Source organism: Mercenaria mercenaria, chromosome 11, assembly GCF_021730395.1.
Source record: "Mercenaria mercenaria strain notata chromosome 11, MADL_Memer_1, whole genome shotgun sequence".
Lineage (NCBI taxonomy): Eukaryota > Metazoa > Mollusca > Bivalvia > Venerida > Veneridae > Mercenaria > Mercenaria mercenaria.
This window is the reverse complement of record NC_069371.1, coordinates 41266967-41287798: the sequence shown is the minus strand read 5'-3', so window position 1 is coordinate 41287798 and position 20832 is coordinate 41266967. Positions and strand designations below refer to the sequence as shown.

The 20832-nt window shown below is 36.8% G+C and overlaps 1 protein-coding gene across 1 annotated transcript in view; it reads left to right on the top strand.

The window, feature by feature from the left end:
- Positions 1 to 20832, top strand: part of LOC123531601 (putative leucine-rich repeat-containing protein DDB_G0290503) — a 53101-nt gene that overhangs the window by 10066 nt on the left and 22203 nt on the right. The window contains exons 2-5 of the mRNA XM_053518058.1: positions 3439 to 3525; positions 8688 to 8729; positions 15545 to 15637; positions 16465 to 16629. Of these exons, the coding sequence (XP_053374033.1) occupies positions 3439 to 3525; positions 8688 to 8729; positions 15545 to 15637; positions 16465 to 16629 (387 nt within the window). The remainder of the gene's footprint in view (positions 1 to 3438; positions 3526 to 8687; positions 8730 to 15544; positions 15638 to 16464; positions 16630 to 20832) is intronic.

The following is a 20832-nucleotide window of genomic DNA, read 5'->3' as shown; positions in this document are numbered from 1 at the left end:
CTCTAATTCCAATAGGCTTTGAAAGTGAACAGAATGGATCCTGACCAGACTGCGTGGATAGCGCAAGCTGGTCTGGATCCATGCTGGTCGCAAACCCACTATGTTGGTTTCCTCATGTCACGGCTCATATGTGGTATTATTGTTAGATGATTCAGTTGTAATTGTATTTTGAAAAACATGTTTGTACTGGAATCAGATTCTAGATGAATTATAGTTATATAGTTTATAGGTTAATTTAAAATTATTCTGATAATCTGAATCTGTTGATTATAGTAAAATTGCATTGAATATTGGATCCTTCCCAGTGAGTAGGGACAGCATTTAAAATGGGCCACCCAAGTATGAGAGTGCAACGCGTTTTGTAAGTTCACTTTTGAGGCAGAATTTGCTAATACTGGGACAATTCTAGAATTTGCTGTTGTTACTGAAACGAAAAGTAAAACAAAATTGAAGTGAAAACATGCCTAAACTGAAATTCTATGTGAAAAAGGTAATATTTTTCCACAGGTTGGTCGATTTACACCGTTTTGCCCAGGGATTCAGATCAAAATTTGGCATATTGTGAAAGCCCCTTGTAGCTAATTCTAAAAGAGAAAAAGCTGCGTCAGACTTTGTTTTGCATCAGCGTATATAATATAATTATATAATATGTGAAATGGACTTTAATTAGTCAAAGTGTCAAGTCTGTTTCCTGGAAATTTAATTAGTCAAAGTGTCAAGTCTGTTTTCTGGAAATTTAATTAGTCAAAGTGTCAAGTCTGTTTCCTGGAAAAACCAGTACATATGTAATTACTTTTATTATATACCCTGGAAATTTATGTAACACATCCACTTTTCATCCTGTTTTTGAGTAATCTGTATGGAGTCAGAAATCACCTACACCATTTATTTTATTCAAATAACTTCATAGTACTGAATTTTATTTTGACATTATATTTATTTTCTCAGTGGGTAGCCTGGTGTTTAATGGCCATTCATTTCAGAAACTTCATGATTTTTGCCATTATTGTACTTTTATCTGCCTTTTTTTGCATCTGTTGCATACAGATGAAGAAATTAAACTTGTTGTTAATAGTGTAGGCGGGAGACTGCAAAGAAACCATTATTAATGGGTGCAGATTTAACCTTGACTAGCAACATGCCAACATATGAAAGTATTATTCATTCATATGCTTGATAAAATGAGCCGTGCCACGAGAAAACCAACATAGTGGGTTTGCGACCAGCATGGATCCAGACCAGCCTGCGCATCCGTGCAGTCTGGTCAGGCTCCATGCTGTTCGCTTTTAAAGCCTATTGGAATTGAAAAAACTGTTAGCGAACAGCATGGATCCTGACCAGACTGCGCGGATGCGCAGGCTGGTCTGGATCCATGCTGGTCGCAAAGCCACTATGTTGGTTTTCTCATGGCACGGCTCAAATAATGTTGTTTTAACCTTTTGTTGTTGTTTTGTGCAATTTATTTGTATTACCATTGTCTCTAGACATCAAAGTAATGCATTCAATGACAAAAAAAATCAAAGTGAGATATATTCATTACAATTTCTTTTGATGGGTGACATTTGCATTAGATGAGTAATACTATTTCTTATAAAATGTGTGTACTAAAATGTTTCAATTGAACTCTACAACAAATATTATCCTATAATAATTTGTAAAGATTTTTTTTTATAAAATTGAAATATGATTTGAGTTTTCTGTAGCAGATTTCACATCCATTGTACCCAGTGACTGTTGAAATTCTTGATTGAAACTAATTCTGACCACCACTTGATTTAAAAATTTCAATTTTTTGCTTCACAACGTGAAAGGATTTTTTTTTTTATCAAATTGGAGGAATATTGTAATATTCTACTTTTCCAGGAGGGAAATGGGGCCTAATTCTCCACCCTGTCCCATCTCCCAAATTGGCCTTGAAAAAAACTGTGGCTGCAATATCATTATTTCTTCACTAACATTGTTGATCCTTTAATTAACAAGTAAGTATTTGCGGCCAGTGATAACCTGGTGTCCTAATCACTGGCTGGTCACAGTGGTCAAAGGCAGACTTGTGGTCAGAACATTATATGTACTGATAGCATAAGTCAAGGTCATGGCCTTGATGGTCTAGTCTTAGATCTCTCACAGCTGGAGTTTTCATTCATAATAACAGATACCTGTCTACTCCTGGTAATATTTTGACATACTCTTGTTTCTCAAGCAGTTCCAGATATATTTATTCTCCTCAGTTGTATATATAGTATCCAGGGTTGAAGGAAAGCTCGTAAAGTCATACTAGATTAAGCGTACAAGATGCACTGATTTTGATACAGATTTATGTACAGATGAATTAGCTTACAAGTCTGTTTTGTCAGTTATCATTAAACTTTACCCTGCCAAATTTCAAAAATGGACTGATCCATCATTCAGTTTTGGCAGTACCATTTCTTATTATGGGGTGTTCACCTACACGAATGTGCAGGCTGATCTTGGTCTGCACTGGTCACATAGGCAGAATCACTTCTCACCAGCAGGCTAAAGGTTAATTCAACAAAAGAATTTTTATGTAATTTAGTTGTACTGATCTTGAAGAAGGTTAACCACTACAGATTAATGTGGGGAAGATGGCAGTAACTTGTGGACATGTTAATGTAGATGCAAAATAAAAGAAAACTGGATAGGTTAACTGCCCACTTTTACTTAACTGAAATACTGTTGAAAAATGAATGGCAAAACCCAAAGCAAACAAACAAATAAATGACATAGATAAGAATGGTTTGTTTTTGTGGCTATTTTCTTATAACATGAATAAATTTATTTGGGTATCTGTGATTATACATGTTACACTGTCAACTCTTTTTTTGCAGGGAAATATATTAATTTAGGGCAACTTTTACTAATACAGTAAATATAATGTGACTTTAGAACTAATATAAAATGTAAGGTTCACAATAACATTTTCTTCTCGAAAAAAAGTTGAAAGACAGTCTTGTACATAAGCTATGATAGCAGGCTAGAGTTTCTTATTTATAAGGCCTTCAGGAGATAGTGTTCTCTTTGTGTAAATTTGATATGAAGTAATATATTGATCAGTAAAAACAATTTTGTTCAAAATAGACCCAGGTTTGGAGACAGTTTTCGCCCATGGGTATGCAGTATGTTAATAAATTTTCCTGCTTTATATCATTTCTGAACTTTATTTAAATTCCCTATTGAAATTAAGATGTAGAGCTCTGTATCAAAATAGCTTTAATGATAGACCACATCAGTGAAAGGCAGAATACTATTGTAACAAATTTAATGTTGCATAATGATCTAAAATTGTGCTTCTTTTTACATCAGTGTGAAGATAAGATGATGAAAACACTTTTTTATGTTGTGTTTGAAATACCCTGATTTGTTAGTTTTGTTTACTGAATTTAATTTCTGGTAAATAACATTCGTTCTTTTCTTTTTCAGGCTGAAGAAAGAATTCAAGCAAGACGGCAGGCTAGGACTGAAGCACGAGAAATACGACTCCGTGAAATAGAGAGACAACAAAAAGAGGTAACAGTAGGAAGATATATCATAGGCGGAGCTTATTTTATTATAAATGTTAGCAGGGTTACCATGTTAAAAAGTTTGTGGTTTGGAAGGATTTTTTGATAAAGCACAAAATGCCCCTTGAACCCTTAAAAGTACAATCAGGCGGATGTTTTTCAGTTTCAGTGGGCACTTGCAGAAATTAAAAACAAGCACAAGGAACATTCTTCTAGCTATTACTTTAATCTGAATGAAATACATCCATTTTAGGTAACTTACTTGAATAATGGTGTAAATCTTGTGTAACAATCACAGAAGTTCCACTGTTGTTCATATTACATTTCATAATGTTTTGCTATCCTAATACAGTGAGATACACATTAATCTTAACCCTTACCATGCTAAATTTCTATAATGGACTGGTCCATCTTCCAATATGGGCAGTACCATTTATCATTTGAAGGGGTGTTTACTAAAAATTTACTGACTGAATAGCGAACAGTGCAGACCATGATCAGACTGCACAGATGTGCAGGCTGATCTGTGCAGGCTGATCTTGGTCTGCACTGGTCGCAAAGGCAAAACCAATCGCCGCCAGCAGGCTAAGGGTTAAGTCACTAGGTCCAAGTTCAAGGTTACTCCTAAAGGTCAAAGCTTAAGTAGTGTTATTTTGTGTCTGCTCCACGGTTTTTCTGCTCCGTACCTTGGAGCAACTGGAAGAATTTTCATAAACCAGAGCCAATTTGTTTTCCTCTGAGATCAATTCAGCATGCAGAGAGAGCATGACGCATGTCCAGGGTCAAGGTCCCACATATATAGCTTATTATGTCTGCTCCATTCTTTCTTAACAGCTGGAAGGACTTTCATTATGTCTCCCCCCAGGAGACATTGTTTTTGCCCCGTCCGTCCGTCTGTCCGTCCATCCGTCCGTACGTCACACTTCATTTCCGAGCAATAACTGGAGAACCATTTGACCTAGAACCTTCAAACTTCATAGAGTTGTAGGGCTGCTGGAGTAGACGACCCCTATTGTTTTTGGGGTCACTCTGTCAAAGGTCAAGGTCACAGGGGCCTGAACATTGAAAACCATTTCTGATCAATAACTAGAGAACCACTTGACCCAGAATGTTGAAACTTCATAGGATGATTGGTCATGAAGAGTAGATGACCACTATTGATTTTGGGGTCACTCCATCAAAGGTCAAGGTCACGGGCCTGAACATTGAAAACCATTTCCGATCAATAACTAGAGAACCACTTGACCCAGAATGTTGAAACTTCATAGGATGATTGGTCATGAAGAGTAGATGATCCCTATTGTTTTGGGGTCACTCCGTCAAAGGTCAAGGTCACAGGGGCCTGAACATTGAAAACCATTTCCGATCAATAACTAGAGAACCACTTGACCCAGAATGTTGAAACTTCATAGGATGATTGATCATGAAGAGTAGATGACCCCTAATGATTTTGGGGTCACTCCGTCAAAGGTCAAGGTCACAGGGGCCTGAACATCGAAAACCATTTCCGAGCAATAACTAGAGAACCACTTGACCCAGAATGTTGAAACTTCATAGGATGATTGATCATGAAGAGTAGATGACCCCTATTGATTTTGGGGTCACTCCATCAAAGGTCAAGGTCACAGGTGCCTGAACATGGAAAACCATTTCCGATCAATAACTGGAGAACCACTTTAACCAGAATGTTGAAACTTCATAGGATGATTGTACATTCAAAGTAGATGACCCCTATCGATTTTGGGATCACTCCATTAAAGGTCAAGATCACAGGGGCCTGAACATTGAAAACCATTTTAGGTCATTAACTTGAGAACCACTTGACCCAGAATGTTGAAACTTAATAGGATGATTGGTCATGCAGAGTAGATGACCCCTAACGATTTTGGGGTCACTCTGTTAAAGGTCAAGGCCACAGGGGCCTGAACATGGAAAACCATTTCCAATCAATAACTTGAGAACCTCTCAACCCAGAATGTTGAAACTTCATAGGATGATTGTTCATACAGAGTAAATGACCCCTATTGTTTTTGGGGTCACTCCATTAAAGGTCAAGGTCACAGGGGCCTGAACATTGATAACCAGTTCCGATCAATAACTTGAGAACCACTTGACCCAGAATGTTGAAACTTCATAGGATGATTGAACATGCAGAGTAGATGACCCCTATTGATTTTGGAGTCAGTCAATTAAAGGTCAAGGTCACAGTGGCCTGTTCATGTAAAATAATTTTTTGGAAATAACTTGAGAACCACTTGACCTACAATGTTGAAACTTAATAGGATGATTGGACATTTAGAGTAGATGACCCCTATTTATTTTGAGGTCACTTGATCAAAGGTCAAGGTCACAGGAGCCTGAACAGTGACTTGAGAACCACTAGGCCCAGAGTGTTGAAATTTAGCGGGATGACTGGACATGCCAAGTAGATAGTCTCTATTGCAGCCAACCATCAGTGTCTCTTTGACTTTCGCTCCTGACCCCTATTGACTTCTTGCCTATAGGACTTTGCATTTGGGGAGACATGCGCTTTTTTACAAAAGCATTTTCTAGTTTAAGTTGTTTGCCACATCAAGATGACATACAACTGCATTAATATCAGGACTACAAGGTAGCGGTTTTGGCTGATAATATGAAATTGTATGCCAACAAAATGAAAACCTAACTTGTTTCACTTGGTTTATATATACATGTCATAGTTTTACTTGGTAATATATACATGTCATAGTTATACCCCCACCAAACGTGTTTTAGGGGGGTATATCGGAGTCAGTTTTGTCGCGTCCCGTTGCGTCCCGAAATCTATTATCTCAGTTATTACCAAATGGATTTGATTCAAACTTAAAATACATGTTCCACCTTATCACCCACATCATGTGACACAAGGTGCATAACTCTTGACACCAAGTTTTCATGAATTATGTCCCCTTTTACTTAGAATTTAGGGTTAATTTTGCTGTATTTTCACTCTATCTCAGTTATTACTAAATAGATTTGATTCAAACTTAAAATAGATGTTCCACCTCATCACCCACATCATGTGACATAAGGTGCATAACTCTGACACCAATTTTTTTTATGAATTATGCCCCTTTTTACTTAGAATTTAAGGTAGATTTTGATGTATTTTCACTCTATCTCAGTTACTACTGAATGGACTTGATTCAAACTTAAAATAGATGTTCCACCTCATCACCCACATCATGTGCCCACATCATGTGACACAAGGTGCATAACTCTGACACCAAGTTTTCATGAATTATGTCCCCTTTTACTTAGAATTTAAGGTTAATTTTGTTGTATTTTCACTATATCTCAGTTATTACTAAATGGATTTGATTCAAACTTAAAATAGTTGTTCCACCACACCACCTACATCATGTGACATAAGGTGCTTAACTCTGACATAAATTTTTTATGAATTATGTCCCCTTTTACTTTAAATTTAAGGTTGATTTTGATGTATTTTCACTATATCTCAGTTATTACAAAATGGATTTGATTCAAACTTAAAATAGATGTTTCACCTCATCACCCACATCATGTGACACAAGGTGCATAACTCTGATACCAATTTTTCATGAATTATGCCCCTTTTTACTTAGAATTTAAGGTTAATTTTTATGTATTTTCACTATATCTCAGTTACTACTGAATGGATTTGATTCAAACTTAAAATAGATGTTCCACCTCATCACCCACATCATGTGACACAAGGTGCATAACTCTGACACTAATTTTTCTTGAATTGTGTCCCCTTTTACCTAGAATTTAAGATTAATTTTGATGTATTTTCACTATATCTCATTCTGATTGGCTTAGAGCCAAAGGGAAGTAACCTTTTTTAGCTCGACTATTCAAAGAATAGTGAGCTGTTGGACTCACCCATGCGTCGGCGTCCGCGTCCGCGTCCGCGTCCCGATTTGGTTAAGGTTTTGTATGTAAGCTGGTATCTCAGTAACCACTTGTGGGAATGGATTGAAACTTCACACACTTATTCACAGTGATAAACTGACCTACACTGCACAGGTTCCATAACTCTATTTTGCTTTTTTACAAAATTATGCCCCTTTTTCGACTTAGAAATTCTTGGTTAAGGTTTTGTATGTAAGCTGGTATCTCAGTAACCACTTCTGGGAATGGATTGAAACTTCACACACTTATTCACTGTGATAAACTGACCTACATTGCACAGGTTCCATAACTCTGTTTTTCCTTTTTACAAAATTATGCCCCTTTTTCGACTTAGAAATTCTTGGTTAAGGTTTTGTATGTAAGCTGGTATCTCAGTACCCACAAATGGGAATGGATTGAAACTTCACACACTTGTTCACTGTCATAATTTGACATGCAATGTGCAGGTCCCATAACTCTACTTTGCATTTTTTCAAAATTATGCCCCTTTTTCTGACTTAGCAGTTTTTGGTTAAGTTTTTGTATGTAAGCTGATATCCCAGTATCCACTAATTGGAATGGATTGAAACTTTTCACACTTGTTAACTGTCATGAGCTGATAAGCACTGTGAAGGTTCCTTAACTCTTTTTCCCATTTTTACAAAATTATGCCCCTTTTTCGACTTTTATATTCATTCAATTGACAAGGCTGTTGAATAGTCGAGCGTTGCTGTCCTCCGACAGCTCTTGTTTAACTTTTGTATGGAGTTTCTTCACCTTAAATTCCAGGAATTAGTCTATTTTTAGAAATCCTATTTTTAGATTTTCAATATTTTAGGTATTTTTCTAACTTTTTTATTATAAGTCCTATGTAAAAAGTAAATACATTTTTCTGTGGTAACATGGGTCGGTAAGACACTTTTTTGTATTCACTTTTAGTGTATCTCTAATATTAGAGATTTAATATATTTACTAGTATTACTATACTAGTATTATACTAGTATTACTTACATGTGGAAGCCCAGGATGAAGTACTCCAAAGACTAAGTATATGGTTGCCATTCTTCTTTGACAAGACCGTATGGTGGGGGTATGAGTCACTCCTGTGACAGTTCTAGTTTTACTTGGTAAAATATATATATATATATATATATATATATATATATATATATATATATATATATATATATATATATATATATATATATATATATATATATATATATATGTCTCATTTTTTCTTGGTAATATATGCATTAATATTGTACATTTCAGGAGGAAGAACGCCAGAAAGGACAACAAGGAACGGACTCCAAGGTAATTTTCACAAGTCTTTATCTGCTTCTGTAATTACCCTTCCATAAATGGATCAGTATAACATAACTAAAGCTAGTTAATGTAATACCCTAGGCATTTTTATGCCCCACATTGAAGAACTGTTTTGCTGCTTGTTGGTTGGTCAGTCTGTAGACTGTCTAGTTTCTGTTCGGTGACTAGAGGATGCTTGTTCTCACAATGTTCAAATTTGATAGGATGATTGCCTGTGATGACCCCTATTGTTTTGGGGTCAGTAGTCACATTGAACTTGAGCCTGGAAATGTTTTCTGCTCAGTAACTAAATAAACCTTTGGCCTATAGTCTTCAATCTTCACTGGATGATTGGTCACAGGGACCTTAAGACTGAAAATGGTTTCTGAACACTTTGGCCACAAGTTGTCATATTTGTAGAATGATTGTCTGTGGTCAGTAGATGATCCCTATTGATTTTAGGGGTCAGGTTTTCAAAGGTCAACATCACAGGGACTTTAAACTGAATTGTTTGCTCTCAGTTGCTAAAGTACACTTCGGCCTTCTGTCTTTACACTTCATAGGATGATTGCCTGTGGTTAGGAAATGACCTCTAATATCTTAGGGATCAATAGGTCAAAGGTCAATGTCACAGTGGTCGTGTTAACGCTTTGGCATACTGCCAAAAAACTCCATATTAGGCTGATTGCCTGTGATTAGTAAATTGATCCAATTATGGTAGGGGCCAGTAGGTCAAAGGTCAAGGTCTTATTAATCTGTGGACTGAAAATGGGGTAGGCCATTGTGGAGGGCATACAGGTTTTAGAAATAGCTCTTGTTCAGACCATGAAAGTACAATGTTTGTCACCTTGGCACAAAAAGTGGTTAACTTTCTTTATAAATGTCTATGAAGTTAGCTGCCTTTTACACTGTGGTGATTATGTTAATAAGTTGCTGTTTTTAGCTCACCTGAGCACGAAGTGCTCAAAGGTGAGCTTTTGTGATCGCCCTGTGTCTGTCGTCGGCCGTCCGTCCGTCAATAACAATTTGACTGTTAACACTCTAAGAGGTCACAATTTTGGCCAAATTTTAATGAAACTTGGTCAGAATGTTACTTTCAATAAAATCTTGGACCAGTTTGATATTGGGGCATCTGGGATCAAAAACTAGGTCACCAGCTCAAATCAAAGGAAAAGCTTGTTAACACTCTAAGAGGTCACAATTTTGGCTCAATCTTAATGAAACTTGGTCAGAATGTTACCCTCCATGAAATCTTGGACGAGTTCACTATTGGGTCATCTGGGATCAAAAACTAGGTCAGCAGGTCAAATCGAAGGAAAAGCTTGTAAACACTCTAGAGGTCACAATTTTGGCCCAATCTTAATGAAACTTTGTCAGAATGTTACCTTCAATAAAATCTTGGACGAGTTAGATATTGGGTCATTTGGGGTCAAAAACTAGGTCACGGGGTAAAATCAAAGGAAAAGCTTGTTAAAACTGTAGAGGCCACATTTATGACTGTATCTTCATGGAACTTGGTCAGAATGTTAATCTTGATAGTCTCAAGGTCCAGTTTGAATCTGGGTGATGTAGGATCAAAAACAAGGTCACCAGGTTAAATAAAAGGAAAAGCTAGTTAACACTGTAGAGACCACATTTATGACCATATCTTAATGAAACTTGGTCAGAATGTTAATCTTGATGACCTTTAGGTCAATAGGTCAGGTGAGCGATACAGGGTCTTCATGGCCCTCTTGTCTTCATTTAATTGTGTCATTATTGTGACACTTAAGCTGAGTATAAAGATGAAGCAGTTTAAAGCACAAGAAGTTAAAATTGTTTTTGGAATTAATTTCATTTCAAGTTTTCATACTCTACACCACTTAACTGTATTCAAGTTAGGAAAGTTGAAATTACATCTATTTTGTTATGAATTGTTTACATCAACTTGCAGGTGCATTATTACAAGGTAGGCCTCTATGTGGAAAACCTTCAGATATATATATGTGATTTTTGACAAATCCTTTGAAACCTCCATTTTGCCTGAAAGCCTTTTTCAAGTCTTGTGTCAGCCTATTGTAGTATCTGTCTTAAGTCAGCAGTCTGTATGGTGAGATGGTCAGTATAATGAGGTATTGAGTAAAGTGAGGTGTCAGTTTAGTGAGACTGAAAATATAGTGAAGTTGTCAGTACTGTGGGTTGTCAGTACAGTAAGGTTTTCATGTATTTTTCTACAACAGTACATTTGGCAACATCCATAGTTTCAAAAAGCCTAAATGCTTGAAAAAAGTTATGTCTAGAATACAAAAGAAATGAACAGAATGCATTTAAAGGTCCATTACTAAGGGAAAGTGAGTTGGCAATTTTTTTCATAGCCAGTGCATAGACTTCTGCAAGACACTAAATAATGCAGATTGGCAGGTCAAAATTTACAGAAGGTCTTTGGAACTCAAAGAAATGTATGTGTATTATGTTGAAATTTCAATGAATCGACAGAATGACCCCCCAGGTCTTTTTAAGTTTCTTCATACTTCATAGAAAATTCTAACACGATCTGCAGCAATTGGTACATAAACATAATTTATTATAGCAAAATCGCCTATACATGAATCTACGATAAAATATGGTTGGCTGTTACATTTCACCCCCTATGATTGTGGCATAAGATATACTACTTCAGTTCCATTACATACAAATTATTTCAGGGCCAAACGGTTGAAAACAGCATCTCAAAAACATAAATATGATAAAATGTCATACTGACTTATGTGTAGGACAGTAAAACACGTTTCGATCTCTACAAGCGAATTCAATTAGCTTAATAAAGATTCAGCGGTGACGTCATAAATGTATGACATAAAGTATGACGTCATAATGATGTGACGTCATATAAAGTTAAGCTCGTAACTTGTAACACAGGGTCAACTCGCCTAATTTGATGATTCTCTTCATAATTAGTTTGCGAGCTGTTAGATTACTATATTATAAATACTTCTCAAAATTCTGATACAAAGAAACAAATATCTATACGTTCCATTGGCTATGCAACTCTTTCTAACCATAGGGGGTAAATTGTAACAGCATATGACCCGAATGACGTATTACGCTGAAAATGTAGTACTGTAAAATGCGAATTATTTGCGTTGTTAGAATCGAAATAATAAATATGTTCCAAAAATTTTATCAGTTAATAAAACATGGGCAGTCCTTTGGATGCGAATAATTAAATCACTCGTGCTACGCACTCGTGATTTAATTATTACGCATCCAAACTCCTGCCCATATTTTAATAACTGATAAAATATAGGAACAGATTTATTATTTCTTAAATAATTGTACATATACTGCGATTTATTTCGAATTTCTACATACCAACTTTCATTTTCCAATAAAATGAAATAGTTTCTGTGCTTTTTAAAAGAAATTAAAATGTTCACTTTCCTTAGTATTGGACCTTTAAATACACAGCCAGAAGTTTTAAAACCCATTACGTTGAGTCAAAGAAGATTTTGTTATATTGCTGAAAAACTAGGTCAGATATTGTGAAATTGAGGAACATTTTAGGTGTCTGAAGTAGATTCATCTTGATCATGTGGTTAAAATAAATCTAACAGACTTAAACTTCACATGACTTATGTGAGTGATGTTTAGTCAATATTCTTGGTTTGTACCATGTAAATGAGCCATGCCATGAGAAAACCAACGTAGTGGGTTTGCGACCAGCATGGATCCAGACCAGCCTGCGCTTCCGCGCAGTCTAGTCAGGATCCATGCTGTTGGCTAATGGTTTCTCTCATTGCAGTAGGCTTTGAAAGTGAACAGCATGGATCCTGACCAGACTGCGCTGATGCGCAAGCTGGTCTGGCTCCATACTGGTCGCAAACGCACTATGTTGGTTTTCTCATGGTGCGGCTCAAATGTTTTTACAGAGTCAAGTGCATATGTAAATTTTGTTAATGGAGTTACTTGTTACTTTTGTATGTCAGTGTGTGTGTGCATCTCTGTGACATATAAGTACATGTACATTGCTGACCTGATTGTGCATGGTTGATATTTTGATATTTGCATGCTATTTTAAAGTCCACTTGATAAGATTAAAAATAGTTCCTGATGAACTGGCAAATGGATGTGTTAGGTCCCATTAGGGGCTCTAGTTTCTTGTGAGTAGCGAAATACTGGAGCGGGTTGTTGGTTCTGCCTGTTGCCACCAAAAAAGAAAGAGTCCAACATTGTTACAAGAGAACTAACAACAAAACAATTTGATAACTGAAGAGGCTAAGAATTATTGAATTATTGTGTGATAATTGGGGGACATAGTATTATGTTGGATTACAACAAAGCAACAAGACAGATAGATATTCGACCAATCTGTTTCATAAACACTGATATTTTACAAAGCATCTAGATGGTTCCTTTATTTTGCCGTATGGACCTTGGTGTATTTTGTTTTTAGCCCACCATCATCAGATGGTGGGCTATTAAAATCACTCTGCGTCCGTGGTCCGTCCGTCCGTCATTCCGTCCGTCCGTCCGTCCGTCCGTTAACAATTTCTCGTTATCGCATCTCCTCAGAAACTACTGGGGGGATTTTGACCAAACTTTGTCAGAATGATGTATTGGTACCCTAGTTGTGTCCCCCTGAAAATCAGACTGGTTCAACAATTTATGAGTGAGTTATGGCCCTTTGTTTATTTCTATAATTTATATAGATTTATATAGGGAAAAACTTTGAAAACCTTCTTGTCCAAAACCACAGAGCCTAGGGCTTTGATATTTGGTATGAAGCATCATCTAGTGGTCCTCTACCAAGATGATTCAAATTATTTCTCTGGGGTCAAATATGGCCCCGCCCTGGGGGTCACATGGTTTATATAGACTTATATAGGGAAAAACTTTGAATAACCTCTTGTCCAAAACCACAGGGCCTAGGGCTTTGATATTTTGTATGTGACATCATCTAGTGGTCTTCAACTAAGATTATTCAAATTATACCCCTAGGGTCAAATATGGCCCCGCCCTGGGGGTCATATGGTTTACATAGACTTACATAGGGAAAAACTTTGAAAATCTTCTTGTCCAAACCACAAAGCCTAGGGCTTTGATACTTGTAATGTAGCATCATCTAGTGGTTCTCTACCAAATTTGTTCAAATTATCCTCCTAGGGTTAAATATGGCCCCGCCCCGGGGGTCACATGGTTCATATAGACTTATATAGGGAAAAGCTGTTAAAATGTTCTTGTCAGACACTACAACATTCAAACTTGGACCACATGTATATTTTTGAGTGGCAAGATGAACCTTGACATGAGTTGACCTTGATTTTGACCTAGTGACCTACTTTCACATTTCTGTAGCTACAGCCTTCAAATTTGGACCACATGCATAATTTTGTGCACTGGAAAAAAACTTTGACCTTTATTTTGACCTAGTGACCTACTTTCACATTTTTGAAGGTACAGGCATCAAATTTGGACCATATGCATAGTTTCATGTTTCAAAATGAAATTTGACATTGATTTTGACCTAGTGACCTACTTTCACATTTCTCAAGCTACAGCCTTCATATTTGGACTACATGCATAGTTTTGTGTACTGAAAAAAACTTTGACCTTGACATTGACCTAGTGACCTACTTTCACATTTTTGAAGGTACAGGCTTCAAATTTGGACCACATGCATAGTTTTGTATTCTGAAATAAAATTTGACCTTGATTTTGACCTAGTGACCTACTTTTACATTTCTCAAGCTACAGCCTTCAAATTTGGACCACTTGCATAGTTTTGAGTACTGAAATGACCTTTGACCTTTACATTGACCTAGTGACCTACTTTCACATTTTTAAGGTACAGGCTTCAAATTTGGACCACATGCATAGTTTTGTATACCTAAATAAAATTTGACCTTGATTTTGACCTAGTGACCTACTTTTACATTTCTCAAGCTACAGCCTTCAAATTTGGACCACATGCATAGTTTTGTGTACCGAAACAAACTTTGACCTTTACATTAACCTAGTGACCTACTTTCGCATTTTTGAAGGTACAGGCTTCAAATTTGGACCACATGCATAGTTTTGTATTCCAAAGTAAAATTTGACCTAGTGACCTACTTTTACATTTCTCAAGCTACAGCCTTCAAATTTGGACCACTTGCATAGTTTTGTGTACCGAAATGAACTTTGACCTTAAGATTGACCTAGTGACCTACTTTCACATTTCTGTAGCTACAGGCTTCAAATTTAGGACCACATGCATAGTTTTGTGTACCGAAACAAACTTTGACCTTGACATTGACCTAGTGACCTACTTTCACATTTTTGAAGGTACAGGCTTCAAATTTGGACCACATGCATAGATTTGTGTTGTGTACGGAAATGAAATTTGACCTTGAGCTAGTCAGTAAGTCTTGAAATTTGGAACACTCAAAAATGGCACATTGGTGGGCGCCAAGATCACTCTGTGATCTCTTGTCTTTCATATGATATATGTGTAGGTTTCCTTACCAGTTTATTCATTGAGATACAAATCCCTTTATTGTAACCTCTGCCCTCCTTCATGTGGACTGTGCCTCACCACCCTGTAGAAAAATATATATTATTCTCCATTCTTGAAATTATTTTGATAATTATTTAAGATATTATAAAAGCGAAAGATGTCAATATTTATCTTTGTTAAAAACTTAAAATCCTAATTACCGTAAAAACTAATGATTATTCTTTTCGAAATAAATGTTCTTGCCATGCTAAGTGAAATGAATTTCTTGCTGTATTAATTTACCCAGAACTTTACTGTGGCACAAGATAAGTTCCAACCTTCATGCCTTCTGTAACTGTGAATATTTCAGAGTATAGCCAGCTATTCTGGCTCAAGGAGAGGCAGCAATGACTCTACAGAATCCGACGTCTCCTCCAAGGACAGTAGAGATCCCAAGGATCAAGTCCGACAAATTAAGGTCAGTTGAAATATGTGGCACAGTTTCAGGAACATTTGGATAAGGAAATTTCAACCAATGATGGTATTTCCTTATTACCAGTTTACCACAATTCAACTGGTGTTGTAGATTTATTTTTTCACTGTTTAAGCTGTAACAGTGAAGATTTTCGAAATAGCACAGCTACCTGACACTGTTTATGATAGATTTAGTGAACTTGGGCATAAATAAGGTATGAATAGTGCAATCAGATTATAAGGATGAAAAACATACTTTAATACAATAGCAGTAGGCTACCAGTCTGAGATGGATTGTCTTGCATTTGTGCTTAAGCCTGCCCACTAACCCCAGTAGGGAAAGTGCAAGTCTACAGACTGGGGTTTTGAGTTTACTCTCCAGCAAGGCTTATGTCCTCCATGATTATTTGATAGAAAACATGGTATATTCCACCTTTTATTTGTGGAGAAGTTGCAAGTTTAATACTTTGAAATTCGTAGAACAGGTTGCTGGTACAGAATCCAGGCAAACTGGCTAGGTTAACTGCCTGTTGCTAAATAACTAAAATAGGTTGAAAAAAATTGTGTTAACAAACGAAATATCAGAACTTTATGGGGAATACTATATCTGGTAGGTGATAAAAAGTATCCAGGGACAGTATAAGAGAGTTAATAATATTTTAATGATTTAATGTGAGGAAATACGCTCCACCATTTTTTCACAACTTTTAATTAGAACACATTTCAGCTTAATTTTCAGTTCACATTAAGAGGTTATAAGTCAACAGTTTGAACCCATAATAAAAATTATCCATGAATTTGATTTTTTAGCACCAGTTACGAGAATTGGAAGACAAATACAAGGCTGCTATGGTTACAAATGCTCAACTAGATAATACAAAAACAAGTCAAGTGTTCCAATTAGAACTGCTGAAAGAACAGTTAGAAGAACAGGAGGAAGGCATGATAGAAGTACAAAGAGAATATAAAGATAAATGTAGAGTAAGTGTTACTGTAGATCTGTTTGTACACAATGTACATGAAAAGCTGCCTGGAATTGATGGGTTTTAGACATGTGTAAAAATGTTAGCTTTTGTCTAGTGCATATCGAGGGGTGAATGCGAAAGAGTTCTATGTGCATATAAATAAAGAAGCTCAGAACTTTTTCGCATTCAACCCTCGATATATAGAAATGGTGAGAAATATAATGTGTTTTAGCATGACTATACAAAGTATGGAGAGCTACCCTACTCGACCTGGAGTCAGCGTCCTTCCGCGTCCGCACTTCGGTTAAAGTTTTGATGCACTTTCTCTTTATCTTTGTTATTACTTGATGGATTTACTTAAAATAGTTGTTCCTCATCATCACCCACATCATATGGCACAAAGGTCATAACTCTGGCACCAATATTTCATGAATTATCCCTCTTTTTACTTAAAATTCCAGGTTCAAGTTTTGGTGCACTTTCACTTCATCACAGTTATAACTAAATGGATTCGATTCAAACTTAAAATAGTTGTTCAACATTATTATCCACAACATATGACACAAGGGTCATAATTCTAGCACCATTATTTCATGATTTATCCCCCTTTTTACTTAGAATTTCAGATTGAAGTTTTGGTGCACTTTCACTTTATCTCAATTATTATTAAGTGGATTTGATTCAAACTTGAAATAGTTGTTCAACATCATCACTCACATCATATGACACAAGGGTCATAATTCTAGCACCATTATTTCATGAATTATCCCCCCTTTCATTTAGAATTTCAGGTTAAAGTTTTGGTGCACTTTTACTCTATCTCAGTTATTACTAAATGGATTTGATTCAAACTTAAAATAGTTGTTCAACATCATCGCTCACATCATATGACACAAATGAGTTATCCCCCTTTTTATGCCCCACTTCGAAGAAGGTGGGGTATATTGTTTTGCAGATGTCGGTCGGTCGGTCGGAATGTAGACCAATCCGTTTCCGGATGATAACTCAAGAACGCTTGGGCCTAGGATCATGAAAGTTGATAGGGAGGTTGGTCATGACCAGCAGATGACCCCTATTGATTTTGGGGTCTGTATGTCAAAGGTCAAGGTCACAGTGACCCTGAATAGTAAAACGGTTTCCGGATGATAACTCAAGAACGCTTGGGCCTAGGATCATGAAAGTTGATAGGGAGGTTGGTCATGACCAGCAGATGACCCCTATTGATTTTGAGGTCTGTATGTCGAAGGTCAAGGTCACAGTGACCCTGAATAGTAAAACGGTTTCCGGATGATAACTCAAGAACGCTTGGGCCTAGGATCATGAAAGTTGATAGGGAGGTTGGTCATGACCAGCAGATGACCCCTATTGATTTTGAGGTCTGTAGGTCAAAGGTCAAGGTCACAGTGACCCTGAATAGTAAAACGGTTTCCGGATGATAGCTCAAGAACGCTTGGGCCTAGGATCATGAAAGTTGATAGGGAGGTTGGTCATGACCAGCAGATGACCCCTATTGATTCTAAGGTCAATATGTTAAAGGTCAAGGTCACAGTGACCCTGAACAGTTCAACGGTTTCTGGATGATAACTCAAGAACGCATAGGCCTAGGGTCACAAAAGTTGATAGGGAGGTTGGTCATGACCAGCTGATGACCCCTATTGATTTTGAGGTCAGTATGTCAAAAGTCAAGGTCACATTGACCTGGAACAGTAAAATGGTTTCCGGGCAGTAACTCAAGAACGCTTGGGCCTAGTATCAGGAAAATTGATAGTTAGGTTGGTCATGATCAGCAGATGACCCCTATTGATTTTGAGGTCATTAGGTCAAAGGTCAAGGTCACATTGGCCAGGAACATTTAAAGCAGTTTCTGATCTTCTTGTCTAAAATCACAGAGCCTAGGGCTTTGAAATTTAGTATGAATTATCATCTAGTAGTCCTCTACCAAGATGATTCAAAGTATTATCCTGGGATCTAATATGGCCCCGCCCCGGGGGTCACATGGTTTATATAGACTTATATAGGGAAAACCTTTGACAAACCTCCTGTCCAAAACCACAGGGCCTAGGGCTTTGATATTTTGTATGTGACATCATCTAGTGGGCTTCTGCTAAGATTGTTCAAATTATCCCCCTAGGGTAAAATATGGCCCCGCCCCGGGGGTCACATGGTTTACATAGATTTATATAGGGGAAAACTTGGAAAATCTTCTTCTTCAAACCACAAAGACTAGGGTTTTGATATTTGTAATGTAGCATCATCTAGTGATTCTCTACCAAGTTTGTTCAAATCATCCCCCTAGGGTCAAATATGGCTCCGCCCTGGGGGTCACATGCTTCATATAGACTTATATAGGGAAAAGCTTTTAAAGTCTTCTTGTCAATAACCTACAACATTTAAATTTTGACCACATGTATGGTTTTGAGTGGCAAGATGAACCTTGACATGAGTTGACCTTGACCTAGTGACCTACTTTCACATTTCTGTACCTACAGCCTTCAAATTTGGACCACCTGTATAGTTTTGTGTACTGAAAAAAATTTTGACCTTGACATTGACCTAGTGACCTACTTTCACATTTTTGAAGGTACAGGCTTCAAATTTGGACCACATGCATAGTTTTGTGTTCTGAAATGAAATTTGACCTTGATTTTGAACTAGTGACCTACTTTCGCATTTCTCAAGCTACAGCCTTCATATTTGGACCACATGCATAGTTTTGTGTACCGAAACAAACTTTGACCTTTACATTGACCTAGTGACCTACTTTCACATTTTTGAAGGTACAGGCTTCAAATTTGGACCACATGCATAGTTTTGTGTTCTGAAATGAAATTTGACCTTGATTTTGAACTAGTGACCTACTTTCGCATTTCTCAAGCTACAGCCTTCATATTTGGACGACATGCATAGTTTTGTGTACCAAAAAAAGTTTGACCTTGAAGTTGACCTAGTGACCTACTTTCACATTTTTGAAGGTACAGGCTTCAAATTTGGACCACATGCATAGTTTTGTGTACCGAAATGAACCTTGATCTTGAGATTGACTTAGTGACCTACTTTCACATTTCTGATTGTACAGACTTCAGATTTGGACCGCATGCATATTTTGGTGTTCTGAATTGAAATTTGACATTGATTTTTACCTACCACCTACTTTCACATTTCTCAAGCTACAGCCTCCAAATTTTGAAGCACTTTCATATTTCTGACTACCAAAATGAACTTTGACTTTGATATTGATCTAGTGACCTACTTTAACATTTCTCAAGCCACAGCTTTCAAATTTGGACCACATACACATTATATTGTACCGAAATGAAATATGACCTTTGACCTTGAGCAAGTCTTGAAATTTGGAACATTCAAAAATGGCTCAGTCGATGGCACCAAGGTCACTTTGTAATCTCTTGTTAGGTTTAAGGTCAAAGTCAGATTAAAACAAAATGGTAGAACTTTTGCTTACAGTGAGCATATAATTTCTGTTCCTTGTGCAATTACTAAATGAATCAAGGGGGGCATTTCGTGTTCGACGAGCTCTTGTTTACTAACAATTTCAGGTTAAAGTTTTGATGCACTTTCACTCTTAACTTGGTTATTGCTGAACGGATTTGATAAAAACTTAAAATACTGTGAAATCATTTAAATTCGCTGGCATGAAATTTCGCGCAAACGTGAGGAAGAACTGTTTCGAGCGGGCTTTAATTCGCGCATTATCAATTTTAGCAATGAAAAATATAATAAAAAATAATAATAGCGCGGTCTTAAATTCGCGCATCGGTCCTAGCGCGAAATACGCGAAAATTCGTCCTACGCAAATAAAAATGATTTCACAGTAGTTGTTCCATCTTATCGCCCATATCATATGACACAAGGTCCTGTACTCTAGCACCAATTTTTCATGAATTATGCCCCTTTTACTTAGAGTTAAAGGTTAATTTTGATGCATTTACACTTTATCTCATCACTGTTGCACCAAGATTTCAGGAATTATGCCCCCTTTTTGATAAGAATTATACTTAATATTTAATGTTTTGATGCACTTGATCCTTATCACTCTTATTTCTTAATTATTTTGACACAGACTCGAGCTATTATCCAATATTTCATACCAGTTGGGAGTCATTAAACACCAAGTGACAGCTCCAGCTTAAATGTGCCCAGTTTCACTATCCAGCATCGAAATAGTCAAGTGCGCAGTCTCCTGTGACAGCTCTTGTTGTAG